Source organism: Neofelis nebulosa, chromosome 17, assembly GCF_028018385.1.
Source record: "Neofelis nebulosa isolate mNeoNeb1 chromosome 17, mNeoNeb1.pri, whole genome shotgun sequence".
Taxonomy (NCBI): Eukaryota; Metazoa; Chordata; class Mammalia; order Carnivora; family Felidae; genus Neofelis; species Neofelis nebulosa.
Genome location: NC_080798.1, coordinates 43277617 through 43299375, shown reverse-complemented (window position 1 = coordinate 43299375; position 21759 = coordinate 43277617). Strand labels below are relative to the sequence as shown.

The 21759-nt window shown below is 38.9% G+C and overlaps 1 protein-coding gene across 2 annotated transcripts in view; it reads right to left on the bottom strand.

The window, feature by feature from the left end:
- The window catches only part of LRRC36 (leucine rich repeat containing 36), a 60818-nt gene that overhangs the window by 25502 nt on the left and 13557 nt on the right, over nt 1-21759 (bottom strand). For both annotated transcript variants that reach the window (XM_058708972.1, XM_058708973.1), the window contains exons 3-7: nt 20617-20809; nt 19725-19821; nt 15868-15956; nt 5232-5359; nt 3209-3254 (exon numbers count right to left, since the gene is read on the bottom strand). In XM_058708972.1, the coding sequence (XP_058564955.1) occupies nt 3209-3254; nt 5232-5359; nt 15868-15956; nt 19725-19821; nt 20617-20809 (553 nt within the window). The remainder of the gene's footprint in view (nt 1-3208; nt 3255-5231; nt 5360-15867; nt 15957-19724; nt 19822-20616; nt 20810-21759) is intronic.

Here is a 21759-nt window from a genome sequence, read left to right as displayed (position 1 = left end):
TTGTGCTCTTAAGTTTTCAGAGTTTCATATGCTTAAAGGTCTTCCTTAGGAAGCAAAAAATACTATCCCTGACTTAGTCATATTAACTTAAAAAAGTGGAACCAAGCACTTTTTATCTGTATAGGACCTATAGAATATCAACGTTTTACCCAGGGCCAGCCTATACAGTGGGGGAAAGGTTGTAGAACAATATTTTTACATTAACAAAAATAATCTAACAACAAGTGATGAGATTAGGTAATTCAGATTGTGCTTCCTGTTGAAGATACTAAAAAAGTGGGATGGTACATGTTCTTAAATGCATCAAAGAGGGGGCACCTGGGTGGCTCAGTCGGTTAAGCATCCGACTCAGGTCGCTCAGGGCATGATCTTGTAGTTTGTGAGTTCTAGCCCTGCGTTGGGCTCTGTGCTGACAGCTTGGAGCCTGGACCCTGTTTCGGATTCTGTATCTCCTCTCTTTCTTCCCCTCCCCACTCACTCTCTCTCTCTCTCAAAAATAAATAAACATTTATAATAAATATAATAAATAAACATCAAAAAGCTCGTTAGCTGGTAAGGAATTTCTATGCCAAAATCTAGTTGACAGCAAGGACTCACACAGGTAAGTCTAGCACTTAAAGTCACTTTTACCCTCAGAAGTTTTAGGGTGACAGGGACGGAAGTAAAGTTCAGCATCCATCCAAAGTGAGGAGTATGACAAACCATTCCTCTCCCCTACCCTCCCCACATACATATGAAGATGGAACCCCAAGCAGGATGCAACCTTCAGAGTAAAGGTAAACTAGAAATAAGCCAGTCCTTGTATTGACAGGTAATCCAGGTTTGCATCATCTGAGTGGGTCCAGGGAACCTCAAGCTTTGAGCTTGGATTAAAGTGATCCCAGAATGAGAGTGTCCCTGGTACCTGGTAGAAGCAAATGAAAATCTGATCTGGAAAAGATACCTTTATGTAAGGCTTTAAATGATTCCTACAAATAGTTTTTCAAATATATAGCAAATAACCAAAGCAAAGGAACAAAAAAGGAAATAAGACAACACAAGTATGAGGAAAAAACAAAATGACAACAACTTCAGATATTAGAATTAACATCCAGTGTATGCAACAGCTATGTTTACTATGTTTAAAGAAATATTAAAAAAGCTTTAAATTTTCTGTTTATACAAACTGACCCAGAAGACTTGGAAAAAGAAACAAAACTTATAGAACTAAAAAATAAAACTATTGAAATTAAGAACTCAGCAAGCAAGCAGATTAGACACAACTGAAGACAAGGTTAGTGAACTTAAGATGGATCAGAAGGAATTATCCAAAGTGCAGATCAGACCAAAGAAAAACAAAAACCAAAGATGAAAAATACAAAAGAATAAGAGACAAAGAGGACAAAGTAAAGATCTCTAACATATATTTATTTAATCAAAATTCCCAAAAGGACAGAAAGAAAGGACAGGACATAAGGATACAAACAACATTTGAAGCACTTTCCAGAATTATTGAGACACAATTCACAGATTCAAGTGTAATAACCACCAAAAAGAATAAATAAAAAGAAATCCACATATCATACTGAAACTGAAGAAAATCAAAGACAATTGGAAAATCTTAAAAGCAGCCAGAGAAAAAAAGACAATATCCTTGCAGGAATGACAGACCTCCAGCTGACTTCTCAAAAGCAAAAACAAAAGAATACAGTGGAAGAACTTCAATTTTCAGAAAGAAATAACTGCCAACTTAGAAACTTATAACCGGCCAAAATACTTTTTAAGAATAATGGTAATGGGGGTGACTGGGTGACTCAGTTGGTTAAGCATCTGACTCTTAATTTCTGCTCACGTCATGATCTCACAGTTGTGAGATCCAGCCCCATGTTGGGCTCTATGCTGGGCATGGAGCCTGCTTAACATTCTCTCTCTCCCTCTCCCTCACCCTCTCCCCCACTCACACTCTCACTTTCTCTCTCTCTCTCTCTCTCTCAAAAAAAAAAAAAAAAAAGAATAATGGTGAAAGAGAGGCATTTTCATACAAACAAAAACTAAAAGAATTCAACACAGTAAACCCACACTAAAGGAAATTCTAAAAGATGTACTATAAGCTAGAGAAAAATGATCTCAAAAGGGAAATCTAGGATGAAAAAAAGAAATAAACAAAGTGGTAAATACGAAGATAAATCTAAATGAGCACTGGCTGTATAAAAACTATTTCAGGGGCGCCTGGGTGGCGCAGTCGGTTAAGCGTCCGACTTCAGCCAGGTCACGATCTCGCGGTCCCTGAGTTCGAGCCCCGCGTCAGGCTCTGGGCTGATGGCTCGGAGCCTGGAGCCTGTTTCCGATTCTGTGTCTCCCTCTCTCTCTGCCCCTCCCCCGTTCATGCTCTGTCTCTCTCTGTCCCAAAAATAAATTTAAAAAAACGTTGGGAAAAAAAAATTAAAAAAAAAAACAAAAAACTATTTCATATGGGTTTAGAAAGTATAGAGAATTAAAATCTATAATAATAATACATAAATTGGGAGGGAGTAAAAGAAGTAAAGTACTTTAAGTTCTTTAAATTATCCAAGAGAAAAGTTAAGGTATTGATTAATTATTTTGTAATTTTTTATGTTTATTTTTGAGAGAGAGAGAGAGAGAGAGAGAGAGCAGAGTGCAAGGGGGGAGGGGCAGAGAAAGAGGGAGACACAGAAGCTGCAGCAGGCTCCACAATGTCAACACAGAGCCCAATGAGGGGCTCAAATTCACGAACCGGGAGATCATGACCTGAGCCAAAGTCAGATGCTTAACCAACTGAGCCGCCCAGGCAGCCTAAGGTATTGATTAATTTTTTAATTATAATAGTGAAGGGCACATATTATAGTTTAGGGAATAATAGTAAAAATATTGAAACAGTATATAACTTATAAACCAGTAGGTGGGAAAAAATGGATGAATAAAAACATAATAAATCCAAAAGAGGACAAGAAAGATAAGAAAAAGTAAAAAGAAACAGTCAGCCAGTACAAAAAATCAAGAACAAAGGAAGTCAGAATATCCACTCTTCAACCAGTTAAGGCCTTACAGGTCACTAAGCTTCCAGGGCAGCCCCCTACAAAAGCAGAAAAGAGTTAGTTGACCCTGTAGGGCCCTAGGGCTGAGACACCTCCATCTTCTCCCAAATCTCATAACATCTGGATTTCTCTGATTAGTGTGGAGAAAAATAATCCCTGCACAAAATATTTACCATCTTCTTGGTGATTGTCACTTGGGACCTCCCTTCTTGCCACTTCCTGCAATGAAAAAAAAAGTTTGAATGTTTAGGAAAAGGCAGTCAATGGGCATCCAAACATGAGCTTACTAGATAGACCAGGGGTTCAGAATACTTTCCTATTAGTAACCAAGTCTATCCTTACAACCTAGGGAAACAGACCTTCAAGCAAAGGTCCTAGTTTAAGCCTGTTTAAAAATTTTTTTTAATGTTTATTTATTTCTGAGAGACAGCACAAGCAGGGGAGGAGCAGAAAGAGGGAGACACAGAATCTGAAACAGGCTGCAGGCTCTGAGTTGTCAGTGCAGAGCCTGACGTGGGGCTTGAACCCATGAACCATGAGATCATGACCTGAGCTGAAGTCAGACACTTAACTGACTAGCCACCCAGGTGCCTCTTAAGCCCATTTTTAAATAGCCACAATCCAAAAAGATTCTAGAGCTGCTTTGGAGTAGGTAAGGAGACTCTCTGAAAAGACAAAATAGCCTCAGTTGGTAAAAGACATACCAGTGAAATACTGTATTTTTTCTGCTTTAAATAGCTCAGCATAGAAGTTAGATGGTTCACATTTTCCAACTTTATTTTTTCTGTTTAAAGAACTCTTGTATTTATTTTACCTTCTGATAAAGCTGAGCATCAACTACAGGTGTTACTGAGAGTTTTAAGAGATTGAAAATTAATTTAGGGCATAATTAAGCAAGGATTAATACAAAAGAGAAAGCCATCTAGGGTTTGCTTTTTTAAATATCATCTTCAAGTTTTCAGTTTGGTAGTTATAGAGAAGAAGAAATCCTACTTATTTCTTAAACTGAAAGAATATATAACAAGCTATTTAATTTCCTTTTTGTCTGTCACTTCCAGTAGTTTCAATGAAATTGTGTTTTTTAATTTAAAAAGTGTTATTTAATTTTAACTGTATATTATTCTTTGTCTCCATTTCCTTTATTATTTTTAAATTTTATTTATTTATTTATTTTGGGAGAGAGAGAGAGAGCAGGGGAGGGGCAGAGAGAGAGAGAGAGAGAGAGAGAGAGAGAACCTTAAGCAGGCTCTGTGCCCAGCACAGAGCTGGACATGGGACTTGATCTCATGATCATGAGATCATGACCTGAGCCTAAATCAAGAATTGGATGCTTGGTGGACTGAGCCACCCAGGCGCCCCATACTCACTCATATAAATGAGGCTTATATAATGGTTCTATTCCCCTAACCAATTTTTTTCACTAAAAGCTCATTAATTTTTGCCTCATCTTGCATAAATAATCTCTACCTCTCCATTTTCCACAACTTCTATGCCACCTTTATTTACCCCTAACTTTTCTTCTTTTATGTTCCAATGAACAGGCAGCTTTGGGAAAGCTACCCTTGAGATGTTAAGATTCAGTAATGAAAAGTCAGAGGTAGAAAATTTAAGGAAGTAAGGTAACAGGAGATGGAGACATTGGATAGAGAAGAGAAATTTTATGTTTATTTTCTTTATTTTGAGAGAGAGAAACAAGTGGGGGAGGAACAGAGAGAGAGGGAGAAAGCTAATCCCAAGCAGCATGGAGCTGGATGTGGGGCTCAAACCCACAAACTGCAAGGTCATGGCCTAAGCCAAAATCGAGTCCCACGCTTAACTGACTGAGCTATGCAGGTGCACTGAGAGGAGAAATTTTAAAACTGGCCAAAACATCTGTTTGAGAGCCAAAATACTTGGCATAAAATGTGCTAAAAGTTGTATACATAAATATACTACATTTGATAACAAATTAGTAGGGGAGAGGGAAAAGGGAGATTGAAATTAATGGAGAAGGTCTTCTGTATTATCTGTTCTTTCCTTTAATTTTATTTATTTATTTACTTACTTACTTACTTTTTTGCCCCTTTTTCCTTTTAAAGGGTCTAAAATGCGTTTATCAAACAAATGCTCTTAGACCTTCATAGATAGAGAGTCCAATGAATTATTGGTATTAATCATTGAGTAGTCAATAAATCAGCAGTAAAGTGAACACATTACCTGTGTCCCCAGTGAGTAAGTGTCCAATTTCTGATCTGCTATACCATTGTCCTGGGTTGCAGAAGTACTCGTGAGAGAATCCTTTATTTCCCGGTTGGGGAAGGGAATAAAAAGTCCTTTGTTTGAGTCTGTGTTAAAAGAAAAGGCATACAATGGAGCACTGACCAGATTTCAAAGGCAATATGCCTTATGGAAAGATACTACTGGAAGGCAAGTCACAAGATTGAGAGTTAGTTCTGGTGCCACCACCTGGAAACCATGTAAACTTGGGCAAACTGCTTAACCTCTCTGATTTTCTCCATTGTAAAACAGTGATGATAAAATCTAGACTACCTATCTCTTAGGGTTGAGGTAAGGTTAAAACAAAGTAATGGGGTATGTCAAGTTGGCTCAGTTGGTGGAACATGGAGTGTGCAACTCTTGATCGTGGGGTTGTGAGTTCGAGCCCCACACTGGGTGTAGAGATTACTTAAAAATAAATCTTAAAAACAAATAAACAAAACTATATACTAGTCCTAGCCACCCTAGAAACTGTTATCAAAAAGAGCCAGTTGGGGGGCGCCTGGGTGGCTCAGTTGGTTAAGTGTCGCACTTCGGCTCATGTCATGATCTCATGGCTTATGAGTTCGAGCCCCGTGTCAGGCTCTGTGCTGACAGCTGGGAGCCTGGAGCCTGCTTCGTATTCTGTGTCTCCTTCTCTCTCTGCCTGCCTCTCTCTCTCTCTCTCTCTCTCTCTCTCTCTCTCTCTCTCCCAAAATGAAAAAACATTAAAAAAAAAAAGAGAGAGAGCCAGTTAGGATTTTTATTAGATTGGAAGACTTGTACAGAAGTTTTTGCACACTCTTGATCAATACTTATTAATTGTAGAATTCTGGGATCTGGAGTCTTCTGGGGGGAACTTGAATGAAAATAAGAGTTTCTTGTTTAGGGAGGTGTTTCCCCCTAGCAGGATTATGTAAGCATTAAGATAGTTTCAAAAACTTGGGCCTTAGTCAAACAACGTGTTCTTCTGCTAGTTTTTTATTTGTAGGCTCTGGCAACAGAAAGCTGCTGTAAGCCAGGGCAACTGAGAATACACAGTGAATAAAGTCAGCTTTTTGAAAATCCAGGCCCCTTAGTTCATTTGGGGCTCTAAAATGCTTCCTACTTCTTTTTTTTTTTTTAAGTTTATTTTTTAAAATTTATTTTTGAGAGAGAGAGACAGAGAGAGCGAGAGGGAGAGGGGCAGCGAGAGAGGGAGAGGGGCAGAGAGACAGGGAGAGAGAGAATCCTAAGCAGGCTCCATACTGTCAGCATGGAGTCCAATGTGGGGCTCGAACCCACATGGCATGAGATCATGACCCAAGCTGAAACCAAGAGTATGATGCTTAACCGACTGAGCCACCCAGGTGCCCCAAATACTTCCTACTTCTGAGTTGCCTTATGGAATTCAAATTGCCTATTCAGTATGAAACGCTCTTCTACCATTGTATTTGACAGAATTACTTATAAGCTCTTAAAATTTTGTGCTCCTTGGCTCCTACTGCAGTAGTAACACAAAAAAAAAAAAAGTAAAGCAAAAATTACTGATCTTAACCTGATTCTTAGTAGATAATGAGAATGGTTAGTAAGCTGTGACTTTGGGTTCAGACCTCCTCTTACTCTTATCCTACGGAACAACACTTACACTTCCCAGGTGTCCAAGACCCTGCTCCATCCTGTTTCCTTCTACTGTACTTATATTCTTTTTCAGATTCACAGGTTCTTTTTCTTTCAACGCACCTCTTTGTTTAAGCAAATTTCCCAATGTCCAAACTCTTTGCTGAATGCTACCAGACCTTCCCTTTATCACTTAAATCTGGATGACCCTAAATCTAAATCTCCACTCTGATCTCTGATTTGATGTCCAGACCTAAGGTTCTTGAACTTTGTCCAAGGAGTGCCTCCCTCCCAGACAAATAAGAAGTTGATATTTTCTAAACCAAACTCATTATCTTCACTTCTAAGCCTACTTTTATGGATGCTCCCCCACCCTCCACTCCAAACTGCATCTCTATTGGGATTACTACTCAACCAATCTCTCAAGATAGAAACTAATTCTTTGACTCTCACCCATCTCACATACTAATCAATTAACAAGTGTTATAGAATCACTTTTTTTAATGTTTATTTTTGAGAGAGACAAAGAGAGAGAGCACGAGCAGGGGAAGGGCAGAGAGAGAGGGAGACAGAGGATCCGAAGCAAGCTCTGTGCTGACAGCAGAGAGGTCAATGTGGGGCTTGAACGCACCAACCGTGAGACCATGACCTGAGCTGAAGTTGGACGCTCAACCGAGCCACCCAGACACCCCTAGAATCAGTTTTTTGGGGGAGAGGAGAATCTTTGTTTTAACTTCGTTCACACACCATATAATTAACCCTTCACAGTATACAATTCAGTAGTTTTTAGTATATTCACAAAGTTGTCAACCACAACACTATCTAATTTCATTATCCAAAAAGAAACCCAGTTAGCTATCACTTTTAATTATCTTCTCCTTCCCAGCCTTTGGCAACCATCAATATACTTTATGTCTCTATGGATTTTCCTATTCTGGACATTTCATATAAATGGAATAACATAGTATTTGGCCTTTTGTGTCTGGCTCCTATCACTTAGCATGATTTTTTTCAAGATACATATTGTACATGTATCAGTACTTCATTCTCTTTTATAGCTGAATAATATGCCTTATATGCATATACAATATTTTGTTTATCCATTCATCAGCTGACAGACTTTTGGGCTATTATAGATAATGCTGCTTTCGTTCTTGTACAAGGATGATTGTGGTGAATTTTTCTTTGCTATTCTATTTTCCTTAAGATGTTACTTTACTTTAAGTAATCTCTATACCCAACATGGGGCTTGAACTCACAACCAGAAGACCAAGAATAACATGCTCTACCAACTGAGGCAGCCAGGCGTCCCTTTGCTGTTTCGAAATAAGATACCCATTAGATCAGTATGTTTTAGATGTAATTCTACTTACAGGTAAAAGGAAATGGCTAAAAGAGTGAGCAGGGCCCCTTTCAATTCACAGAGTATGTGTGCTATATGCACACATATTATCTTTAGTAAGGCATTCATTGTTCTTCAATAATTGACCTTTTTACCCAACATAAACTTTCTACTCAAACTACATGGTCATTCAATTGTCTCTATGACCTGCTATACTCATTACCACTTTCACACAGCTGTTCACACAAATCCCACCAACCACAATGCCCTCCTCCTCTTCTTAGGCTATCCCAGGGTTCACCAGCCTTTAAGGGCTGATGACTTTGTTTCCACATCTGCTACAAAACCTTTTCACCTCTGCTCCTAGCAGTCTGAGCTTCTATAGCATGTGTCCATCCACATCAGTGTTTCTCAAATTCAATGTTCTCATAAACTCTGAGAATATGAATCCAGTTTGAGAAACTTCAATTTAAGAAGCCCAGTATATAAAAAGATACTTTAAAAAGCAGATTGTATGGGTGACAGTTTGGCAGTTTCTTGCAAACTAAACACTTGGTATTTACTCAAAAGAATTGAAAACTATGTCCACACAAAGACTGCACATGGATGTTTATAACAGCTTTTTTCAAAATTGCCAAACCTTAGAAGCAACCAAGATGTCCTTCAGTAGGTGAATGGATAAACTGTGGTATATCCAGACAACATAATGTTATTCAGCACTAGAAAGAAAGGAGCTATCAAGCCATGAAAAGACATAAAGGAATCTTAAGTTGATAATACTAAGAAGCCAATCTGAAAAGGTTACATACTTAATGATTCCAACTATATGCCGTTCCGGAATAGGCAAAACTATGGAGACAGGGAAGATGGCAGAGTAAACAACACTCTGCATCTGTCTTCTGCAAGCGCAACAATTACATTGGCAGAATCTGTCTGATGTAACTATTTTGGAATTCTGGAGTCTATTGAAGGCTTTCAGTTTCCAGGGGAAGACATGGAAGTTAAATTGAAGTTAACTTCAGTCATGTTCAGTTCTTAGCAGTAGCAATAGCAACTACTCATGTCCCACCCCTCATGCAAAAGAATGAAGTTGGACTCTTACCTAAGATCACATATAAAAATTGACTGAGAATGGATCAGACCTAAACGTAAGACCTAAAACTATAAAACTCTTAGAAGAAAACAGGACAAGTGCTCCATGACATTGGATTTGGCAATTATTTTTTTGGATGAGACACCAAAGGCAAAGCAACAAAAGAAAAAAACAGACAAATTGAACTTCAGAAAATTTAAAATGTTGTGCATCTAAAAACAATATCCACAGGGTAAAAAGGAAATTCACTGAATAGGAGAAAATATTTGCAAATCATATATATGATATATGATTCTGGATTAATATCCAGAATATATAGAGAACTCCTAAAACTCAACAACAACAAAAACAACTTTAAAAGTGGGCATTAGGGGGGCGCCTGGGTGGCGCAGTCGGTTAAGCGTCCGACTTCAGCCAGGTCACGATCTCGCGGTCCGTGAGTTCGAGCCCCGCGTCAGGCTCTGGGCTGATGGCTCGGAGCCTGGAGCCTGTTTCCGATTCTGTGTCTCCCTCTCTCTCTGCCCCTCCCCCGTTCATGCTCTGTCTCTCTCTGTCCCAAAAATAAATAAAAAAAAAAAAAAAAAAAAGAAACATTTAAAAAAAAGTGGGCATTAGGGACAACTGGGTGGCTCAGTTGTTTGAGTATCTCACTTTGGCCCAGGTCATGATCTTGCTGTTCATGGGTTTGAACCCCGCATCTGGCTCTGTGCTGACAGCTCAGAGCCTGGAGCCTGCTTCAGTTTCTGTGTTTCCCTCTCTCTGTAGCCCCACCCCTCCCCATTCACCCTCTGTCTCTCTCTCTCTCAAAAATAAATATTAAAAAAAATTAAAAATAAATAAAAGTGGGCATTGGACTTGAATAGATATTTTGCCAAAAGAAGATATACAAATGGTCAAAAAGCGCGTGAAAGATGCTCAACAGAGCACCTGGGTGGTTCAGTCGTTAAGCATCTGACTTTGGCTCAGGTCATGATCTCACAGTTTGTGAGTTCGAGTCTCACATTGGGAGAGCTTGAGCCCTGCTCTGGGTGAGCATGAGCTCTGCTTTGGGTCGGCCCCGTTTCTCTCTCTCTGTCCCTCGCTCACTTGTGCCCTCCCCCCCCCCCAAAAAAAAAGATTCCCAACATCACTAATCATTAGGGAAATTCAAATTAAAACCACCAGATACTACCTCATACTCACTAGCATGGCTACTATTAAACAAACAAACAAAAAAAAAAAACAGAAAATAACACATGTTGGTAAGCACGTGGAGAAATTGGAATTGCTGGTCCAACTGTATGGTGGGAACGTAAAATGGTACAGATGATATGGACAATAGTATCACAGTTTCTGAAAAAATTAAAAATAGGGGCACCTGGGTGGCTCAGTCGGTTAAGCATCCGACTTCAGCTCAGGTCACGATCTTGCGGTCCGTGAGTTCGAGCCCCGCGTCGGGCTCTGGGCTGATGGCTCAGAGCCTGGAGCCTGCTTCCGATTCTGTGTCTCCCTCTCTCTCTGCCCCTCCCCCGTTCATGCTCTGTCTCTCTGTGTCCCAAAAATAAATAAATGTTAAAAAAAAATTTTTTTTTAAATAAATAAAATAAAATTACCATATGAGGCAGTAATTATGGGCCTATCCTCAAAGAAGTGAAAGCAGAGTCTTGAAGAGGTATTTGTGTACCCATGTTCATAACAGCATTATTCACAATAGCTAAAACGTGGAAGCAATCCAAGTGACCATCAACAGATGAATGGATAAGCAAAATGTGATATATACAAACAGTGGAATGTTATTCACTCTTAAAAGGAAGGAAATTCTGACATATGCTATAACATGGATGAGCCTTAAGGACATTATGCTAAGCAAAATTAGCCAGTCACAAAAAGACAAATACTGTATGATTCTACTTATATGAGGTACTTAAAGCAGTTAAAATCATAGAGAAAATAGAATGGTGGTTGTCAGGGACTGCAGAGAGGGGGAAATACAGAGTTATCATTTAATAGATATAGTTTCAGTTTTACAAGATGAAAAGAGTTCCGGAGATGATGGTGGTAATGGTTGCACAACATTATGAATGTATTTAATACCACTGAACTGTACACTTAAAAATGGTTAAGATGGTAAATTTTATATGTATTTTGCCACAATAAAAATAATTGGGAAAAAACCCAAAACTATGGAGATAGTAAAAAGATCAATGGCTGCCAGAGCTTTGAGAGGAAGAAGGGATGCCTAGGTAAGCAGAGATTAGGGCAGTGAAACTATGCTGTAGGATACTAAAATGGTGGCTACATATCACTATATATTTGTCAAACCTGTAAGACGTACAACACCAAGAATGAACCCTATTGTAAACCATGGGCTTTGGGTGATAATGACACATTAATATAGGCTCAGCAATTGTAACAAAAGTACCACTCTGGTTCAGGATGTTGGTAGTGGTGGAGGCTGTGTGTGTGTGGAGGCAGGGGAGAATACACAGTGAATACACAGTGAATACACTGAGAATACACAGCGAATAAAGTCAGCTTTTTGCATCAAACAAGAACGCAAAAGTAAGGGATCTCACACTGCCTGTGGACCTCTGAGTGTATCCCTGGACTGAGTCCTTAGCGCTGAGTTTGAGGAACACTGATCTCTACCATTCACTTGATGTTTTCATATGCATCACCTGGGATTATGTTACTTAGGTCTTTCGTGTTTGTCTCATGTTCCTAATGATGCTGCAAGTGATTCAGGGAGTGGTTGAATTTTCTATTTCCAGAGTACATATACCAGGATATATATATATGCATTATGTGGATTTACAAAAACACGAAAATTTTTTTGGTTGAAGAATCAAAAACACTTCACTAAAGACAATGGACTTTGAGTTGGGTCACTTAAAAAAGGGTAGGATTTTGATTAAAGCATACCAAAGACAGAATTAGTTCAGGGGCAGAAGAGGGAGAAAAGAATAACTATCCGAGGAGGAGACAGTGGTTTGATGTGATTGCAGAATTGGAAACTGTAGTTCAGAAACAGGAGACAGGTTTCAGGTTAGGATGAAGATATAAACTGTGGTCATAGTTTAAGGGAATCTTGTATGTCAAATTAAGGAGTCTTAATTTAGTAGGTGAGAGGAGCCATGTAAATTTTTGAGCAGGCAAGTATAATTATCACAGCTGAGTTTTATGAAAATTAATCTGACAGGAAAGTACAAAATGAACTGAAGGAAGAGACCAAGAGGTAGGATGGTGTAATGCTTAACAGGACTTTGATGACAGATGGACCAGAGTTTGCATTCCAGCTCTGCCACTTTCTGTACGACTAGAACAAGTTATTTTACCTTTTTGGGTCTCAGTTTCCTCAACTGTAAAATAAGGATAATTATAACCACCTTCAAGGATGTTGTGAGGATTACATGAGATAATGCACAGAGCCTGGCCCAGAGTTTACACTCAATAAATGATAGCTATTACGCATGCCTATTAAGAGACCATTAGGAAAGGAAACGGAAGGCTCATCAACTGTGGATCATACTATAGAGTATAAATGTTCAGCTGGTCTTTAGGAAAGGAGCAGCATCAAATCTCAGTATGGTTCTAAGCCTGAGTACTAGGAAAGTGGTGGTAACACTGAGGAAACCCTAGTTACTGTTTAGGGCTGGAGGAAAGGGGTTCATTTGGTTTTTTAACATGTTTGGTTGAAGGACTAGAAAGTTTACTAGTGGAGATTCTAAGTATATACAAAGTTAGATTGATCTATCTATCTAAAGATTTTATTTTTAAGTAACCTCTACACCCAACATGAGGCCCAAACTTAAAACCCCAAGATCAAGAGCCACACATTCTACTGACTGAGCCAGCTAGGTGACCTGAGATCAATATATTTAAGAGTCATCTAGAGGGAGGGAATAAAGCAAGTTTTACAAATAGATCAGTAAGGGCAAATAAAGAAAGAAGAGAGCCTAGGGGCACCTGGGTGGCTCAGCTGGTTAAGCGTCTGACTTTGGCTCAGGTCATGATCTCACAGTTGGTGAGTTGGAGCCCTGCATCTAGCTCTGTGCTGACAGCTAGGAGCCTGCTTTGGATTCTGTGTCTTATTCTCTCTCTGCCCCTCCCCCACTTGTGCTCTGTCTCTCAAAAATAAATAAATGTAAAAAAGAAAGAAAGAAGAGGTCTAAAGACATAGGCTAGGTATGCTTATTTTGGGACTATGGGAAAAGAGAGAGGAACCTTCGAAAGAGTCAAAGATCATGTGGTTAGGAGAATAGGATGAAGATCTAAGACAATAGTTTTGCTGCCCATTCTAAATGATTGGTGGGAAAGCACTGTTTGGAACTGAGCTAGTGGAAACTGTCCTCCAGAAAGTTTTCTCCTAGCTTGTGGCACAACGATTAGCATGGCATAACCACTTTAGTCATATTGAATTACCAACAGTGCTTACAGGCAACAATCCCCAGGGGTCTAGCACAAACATGATTTTCAGTGGAAAGCAAAGCTGTTTAATGTTTCAAAGTAGCAACATAAATTTTATATTAAAAAAAAATCCAGGCAACAGCTGGAGCTTCCAAGAACCTTTAGAAATGGGCCCTGTGTCTAGAAGAGCAGTTTTTTCTCAGGGGAGACTGTGCACTTTAAAACATTTTAATTCATGGAGTGAATTTTTATGTGTGCTAATGATGTAATATAACATAAATGAAGTTTGATTCAGCTAATACAAAGAGACAGTCAAATTACACTTCAGTGTATCTTTGTCATTCTGGAAATTGATATATAAATGTTTTTACCTAGAAAAAAGACAGGAAGGTTGTATACCAAATTATTCATTGGGATTCTCTCTAGGGGACAGGCTAATAAATGATTACAATGCTGTTCTTCATGCTTTTCAGTATTTTCCACAATTATTACAATAGAATTTCATCAAACTTTAAATATAAAAAAATGCTATTTAAAATGAAATAAAGGGGGGCGCCTGGGTGGCGCAGTCGGTTAAGCGTCCGACTTCAGCCAGGTCACGATCTCGCGGTCCGTGAGTTCGAGCCCCGCGTCAGGCTCTGGGCTGATGGCTCAGAGCCTGGAGCCTGTTTCCACTTCTGTGTCTCCCTCTGTCTCTGCCCCTCCCCCGTTCATGCTCTGTCTCTCTCTGTCCCAAAAATAAATTAAAAACGTTGAAAAAAAAAAATTAAAAAAAAAAATAAAATGAAATAAAGGGGGGCGCCTGGGTGGCGCAGTCGGTTAAGAGTCCGACTTCAGCCAGGTCACGATCTCGTGGTCCGTGAGTTCGAGCCCCGCGTCAGGCTCTGGGCTGATGGCTCGGAGCCTGGAGCCTGTTTCCGATTCTGTGTCTCCCTCTTTCTCTGCCCCTCCCCCGTTCATGCTCTGTCTCTCTCTGTCCCAAAAATAAATAAAAAACGTTGAAAAAAAAATTAAAAAAAAAATAATAAATAAAATGAAATAAAGGGAGAGCCTGGGTACCTCAGTAGGTTAAGCATCCGACTTCGGCTCAGGTCATGATCTCACAGTTCATGAGTTCGAGCCCCACGTCCAGCTCTGTGCTGACAGCTCAAAACCTGGAGCCTGCTTTGAATTCTGTGTCTCCTTCGCTCTCTGCCCCTCCCCCACTTGCACTGCATCTTTCTCTCAAAAAATAAAAAAACATTTAAAAAATTAAATAATAAAATGAAATAAAGCAATCCATGCTCCATGGCATGTGTGCACTGAGGCTTCCAAGAAAGAAAAATAAAAATCACACTTCACTATGGCTTATTTTACCATGAAATCATGTTAAAATTACTTGTCAATAAATGTCAGCCAGGATAGATAAGCAGTAAGGAAAACAAAATACAGTATGTTATAAACTGGAAATTCTTAATGTCTAAACTACATACTCCATCTATTAAAGTTATTGCTGGGATTTTAGGGATTAATTTTTAGAGGTTGTAAATAATTTGGTATATCCTTAAGGGGACAGAGGCCTCTACAAAATAAAATTTTCTCAAATAAAAGGTCATCTAATGAGTGCTAGGTTAATCCATAAGGGTCCACTGCATGTATTCTCTTGTGGAAAGCTTTCTCCTAGCCTGTGCCACAACCATTAATGTGGTATAACCACTTAAATTATATTGCACTACCAATAGTGCTTACAGGCAACACTCACCAGGAATATAACACAAACACAAGAGATTCTGCAGTTGCAAAGGTTCAAGGTGGAGAAGCACAGAAGGTCCAGGTTTTAAGCTACATTGATGCAGACGAGTCACCAGTCTCTGGCTAATGAATCAATCACCATAAGCAATACTCAGGAGTCATGGGGACTGGCAATGCAACTTTCAGAATGTACTGAATGTAAACTGATATAAATGAAATTGAATTCTGACTATAGCTTGTACTTAATAGGTTCTGGTTTATGCCTGCTCAATAAATAGGGCTCCTTCTGGCAGTGAGAGAAGGGAGGAAAAGCACAGTCAGTAAATCTTGTGCTTACTGCAAATCTGTTATTTCTCAACTATTTTGTCCTCATCCTACCCAAGACTGCCCATAAAAACTGAAATAACTTATGTCTTAAGCATTCTGTGATCAGAGACAAAACTTACCAGTTTCAACTCTGTTATCAATATCAGCATTGACTTTTGATGCAGAACTCTCATCTGTCATGCAGCTTTTCATTGTCTTCTCCCTAGAGCTGCCACATGGAATAATTTATTTAAAACCCCAATTTAAAAGAAAACGCAAAAGAAGGTTTCTGAGATCACCACTAAATGCTATTTAGAAAACATTAATTCATGGTGATCAGATTTTTTCCTCAAATGATCTAGAAAATATTAATTTCACAAAGTGTTTCAGTTAAAACCTATTTTTAAAAAAAATTTTAGTGTTTATTTTTGAGAGAGAGACAGACAGAATGTGAGTGGGCAAGGGGTAGAGAGAAAGGGAGACACAGAATCTGAAGCAGGCTCCAGGCTCTAAGCTGTCAGCCCAGAGCCCAACACAGGGCTCGAACTCATGAACCGTGAGATCATGACCTGAGCCAAAGTCAGACACTTAACTGACTGAGCCACCCAGGCACCCCCAGTTAAACCCTACTTTTAAGGTCATAATATTTTTACTGGGAATAGTGAGAGAGGAGGACACTATAGTTCAGCCTTTAAAGAATGAAAGCCAGAACATTCAGACACCGTTTTCTTGACACAAACTTAGGTCTGAATGATTAAGGGAATATTTTCTTTTGAATTAAAAAACTCATAGGACACAGAAAGAAAGGTTCTGCTGCCAAGAATTACAGTGTGGACAACCACAGCCATTAGTTTAAAAAAAAAAAAAACAGGGGCGCCTGGGTGGCGCAGTTGGTTAAGCGTCCGACTTCAGCCAGGTCACGATCTCGCGGTCCGTGAGTTCGAGCCCCGCGTCAGGCTCTGGGCTGATGGCTCGGAGCCTGGAGCCTGTTTCCGATTCTGTGTCTCCCTCTCTCTCTGCCCCTCCCCCGTTCATGCTCTGTCTCTCTCTGTCCCAAAAATAAATAAAAAATGTTGAAAAAAAAAAAAAAAACAGACAAGAAAGGCAAGTTTTGCATTTGATTGAAGTAGTATAGTAAAATATAACTACAGTAAGTACAGATTGGGAAGTACAGACAGCCTAGACTATGAGCTAGGCACTTTACACCCACCATTTTATTTAATCATAAAAGCTCCCCTATTATCTATTATCTCCATTTTATAGGTTGGAGGAACTGGGACTCAGAAAGACTTAAAGAAAAATCTTTACCCAAACAAAACAGATGAACATAGGGGAAGGGAAGCAAAAATAAGATAAAAACAGAGAGGGAGACAAACCATAAGAGACTCTTAAATACAGAGAACAAATTGAGGGTTGTTGGCAGGGTGTTGGGTGAGGGGATGGGCTAAATGGGCAATGGGCATTAAGGAGAGCACTTGTTGGGATGAGCACTGGGTGTTGTATGTAAGTGATGAATCACTAAACTCTATTCCTGAAATAATTATTACTCTACATGTTAACTAACTTGGTTATAAATAAACAAACAAACAAACTTAAAAAAAATATTTACCCAAGGTTGGAGAGCTAAGATATTAATGTTAGGACTGGGCACTTGAGTAACATTTTACCTCTGGTTTTGCAATCACTATGTGATAACTAAACAGAAATATGATAGTGCTAACTATCTGCCTTACTAGAAAATGTATTCAGTTACACATTAATTCATCTCTGTATTTCTACAGTAAACAGGTACCCCCAATGAATTAAAATAAGAATTAGGTCACAATATATATATAGAAATAACTTTTTAGAAACATTCCATTTCTTTTTACAGCAGGATAAATTTTACTCTATGTAAAAATCTCAAAATAATTAACTTAAAAAAATAGAGAACTAAAAAAATATGTAGGGAACTAAAAATGCTCTCTGAGGGCTATGTTATAAACATATAAGGGGTTAGGGGTGCCTAGCTGGCTCAGTCGTGTTTAAGCGTCCAACTCTTGGTTTCAGCTCAGGTCATGATCTCATGGTTCTTGAGTTTGAGCCCCATATTGGGCTCTGCACTGACAGCACTGAGCCTGCTTGGGATTCTCTCTCCCTCTCTCTCTGCCCCTCCCCCACTTGTGCGCGCGCGCGCGCGCGCTGTCTCTCTCTCTCTCTCTCAAAATAAATAAACTTAGAAAAGAAAAAAAACTTATAAGGGATAAGAGCAGAGATAGGCAAAGAGAAGGATCCAAGACCAACAGACACTGACTTCATTCATTCATTATTCAACAAATTGTTTCTTTTTTTTTTTTTAATTTTTTTTTTAACGTTTATTTATTTTTGAGACAGAGAGAGACACAGCATGAACGGGGGAGGGGCCGAGAGAGAGGGAGACACAGAATTGGAAGCAGGCTCCAGGCTCTGAGCCATCAGCCCAGAGTCCGACGCGGGGCTCGAACTCGAGGACCGCGAGATCGTGACCTGAGCTGAAGTCGGACGCTTAACCGACTGAGCCACCCAGGCGCCCCAACAAATTGTTTCTTAATACCTTATATGTGCCAGGCTATTCTAAGCACTAGGGATACTGCAATAAACAAGACAAGCAAAGTCCTAGTTCTCATGGTGGGGAAAGGTAATAAACAAATAAAGAAAAACTCATTTGGGGAACAATATTTAATGCTGTGGAGATATGTTCATGATATCTTAAACTAAAAATGGTACATATAGGAAGCAAATTACTATAAAATAAATATTATATATGTATTATTTTTATTATTAATATGTATTTAGATATCCATTATATAACATAACCTTGGAGATAAGCTCACGCGCGCACACACACACACACACACACCTAAGATTAAGAGGATATTTACCATAATATAATTAGTGTTTATTTCTGGGTAGTGAAATTATGAGTTGCTTGTCTATTTCTTGTGGTTTTTAAATGTTTATTTATTTATTTTGAGAGAGAGAGTGAGCACAAGTAAAGGAGGTGCAGAGAGAGGAAGAGAGAGAAATCCCAAGCAGGCTCCGCACCACCAATGCAGAGCCCAATGTCGGGCTCAAACCCACAAACTGTGGTATCATTACCTGAGCCAAAGTTGGACACTTAACCAACTGAGCCACCCAGGTACCCCTCTTATGGTTTTTCTATACTTTCCAGGTTCTCAATAACAAGTATGCACTACTTTTATCATCAGAAAACAATACTAATAGACACATGTACATGTGTCTATAGGTAGGTACACAGATGTCTATAAGGATGTATACCAAACATTACGAGAGGTTAACTCTTGGTAGCAGACTATGGGGTGACTTTTACTTTTTTCACTGTATTTTTCTGTATTATGTAAATTGTAATGGATTTCTGTTTTTCAAAAATAAAGCTACCTTTTTAAGATAAAGAGCATGGGTTTTATAGTAGAAGATATGGTATCTTATTTTGTTCAGATTTTAGTAACAAGAAGTAGAAAAATCTACCTTTCCAATACTGTAGAGCTTCAAGGTCTGTTTACTTTTGTAGAAAAAGTTTTTTACAAACTTTTGTAAAAAAGTTTTGTAGAAAAATGGTTCCCTTACCTTCTAACAAATTTATCTCTGTGGTAATGTAAACCTTCTAATTCAATAGGAAAAGACCATGTACTGATTTATAACTCCAAGAAAGATTTGGTAAGCATTTATAAGTCATTTCATGGTATCCCTATCTATAAGCTTTGAACAGCAGCTCTAGAGAATTTTCAACAATCATATCCAAAGCAGACGCAATGGTTCAACAAAGCAGAAATGCTCCCCCTGAGGGCCAGATTCTCATCCTAGATAAATCTCAATATATTGAATAGATACTTTTATTCCTGATCTGAGGATTCTTACAACTTGTGGAGATTTCTACTGGAAAGTGAAGACATTAAGCAGTAATTCACTGCTATGTCCAGAACCAAACTAAAACTTTTTTTGTAAAGGATTGTCTTACCTTTTTTCCACCTCTAAAAGAAAATTTTCACTGTTGCCCAACTGACTAAAATGCAGCTTGGCAGCTTTTCTCTCACTTGCTCGCACTGCTCGGTCATCTGGAGGCAAAAAGCGTGGTCTGAGCATGTTTCTTTTTTGGAGTAAACAGCAGTAAGTCAGAAAAACATATTCACAGAGTAAAAACTAAAGATCAGTCTCATATTCTTTTGTTAGAGACAGGTCACAAAATACTGCTATTATGTTGTCACTGGAGCAAGTAGTAACTCAGGGAGACCACAGGGATGTCATAGCAACAACTGCCACATAGGTGTAATTACCCCTGCAGGAGAGTAGTTTACTGCAGCAAACAATCCAAAAGACCTAATATTAATGTCAAAAGTTACACTGTTTCTGACAGACATTACTTAGTTTCCCTATATTAACTTTCCTAGGGGCATGTGAAATCCAAGTTTGTATCATTAAGAAATGTATATTTCAATTTCAACAATAAAATTATAAAGAAATGTGGACTACCTCATTTGAAAGAATAATTATTATTCCTTACCAACTAAGCCCCAGAGAGTTGTATTCATTTTCTATTGCTAATATAGTTGCAAATTTGGGGCACCTGGAAAAATAAATCTCAACTGGAAACTCTTTGTTGGAGAGGAAGTGGTGGTGAAACCATCAACTGAAGAAAACTAAAGCTGGAAGTAACTGATAAAAATCATAGATTGTCATTCAATAAAAAAAGGACTTGCCATACATCCTGCCAACACAAAAGAGTTACATAAATATTGACTAATAAACAAATATATCCTGCCAGTGCACACTCTGGGCCAACACCCAAAAAGTTAGGAGGCAGTTGGTTTAATGTAAATTCAGGGACAAGGAACAGGGGAGGAGGGTCTCACCCAGTTTCTCCAGAGTTTGTAGCGTGTACACAGCAAAGAGCCTATAATCTGTATCTTTCCTGACAACAGGATTGAGTCTCAAATCTAGTTCTTTGAGGAAGGGTAAAGACTGTAGGCGGGACACCTCCACTAATGAAGGAATGTTGTTATAATATAAATTCAGGTCTTGGAGTGAACATAAATACTGGATGCCCTGCAAGGAAAAGACCACATTATGAAACTGCACATTGGTAAGGACTAGGAATCTCATAGATACAGATGGAAATATATCTATTACTTCAATCCTTAAACATGTTACCTGGGTCAACCATGAGAAAGGCAGGGTTGAAACTCCCATTTAAGATGCCCGAGGAGTCCCCGGGTGGCTCAGTTGGTTAAGCATCTGAGGTTGTGATCTCACAGCTCGTGAGTTTGAGCCCCACGTCAGGCTCTGTGCTCACAGCTCAGAGCCTGTTCTGTGTCTCCCTCTCTCTCTGCCCCTCCCCTGCTCGTGCTCTGTCTCTCTTTCAAAAATAAATAAACATTATGAAAAAAAGTAAGATGTCTGAGAATAAGAACAAAGTATCCCATGGGTACTAGATGTTCTCTATATTAAATAATTCATAGATATCATACATTTCCTCCTTACAAAGTCTGACATAGAAATATCTGCAGTCAATTCTCTACTTCTGTTGCTCCCTGATAATTCTCCCTTCCAGTGGTAGTTAGGCTGAGTCACTTTTGCCCTTCTCTCACCTTTGTCACATCCACTCACCTGACCCCAGAAGCACCTCAATTTTCAGGAGGAAAAGAAATAGGCAAAAGAGACAGCACTGGAGGAGAAGGGCATAATAAAAAAAATTAAATGTGTGTGTGTGTTGTTGTGTTCTTATATCTCAATGCCTCATGTTTAGGGTTAATGGATTATATGGAAAACAAAATAATGCTATCTCTAAGTCTTCTCTCCTGGAACAGTCTGGAACCTTTCTTGTCCTTGTTTTTCCTTTCAGAATTACCCTACCCTTCCATTTCTCTGGGATACTGGAGAAGAAAAGTCACATTTTCCTCCTTTGCTGAAATCTACTATTGAAAACAATTGTTTAATTTTCATGTATTTGGCTAGTTAGCTGCTTTAGCCTAACACTAAATTTCAGGACAGAATCC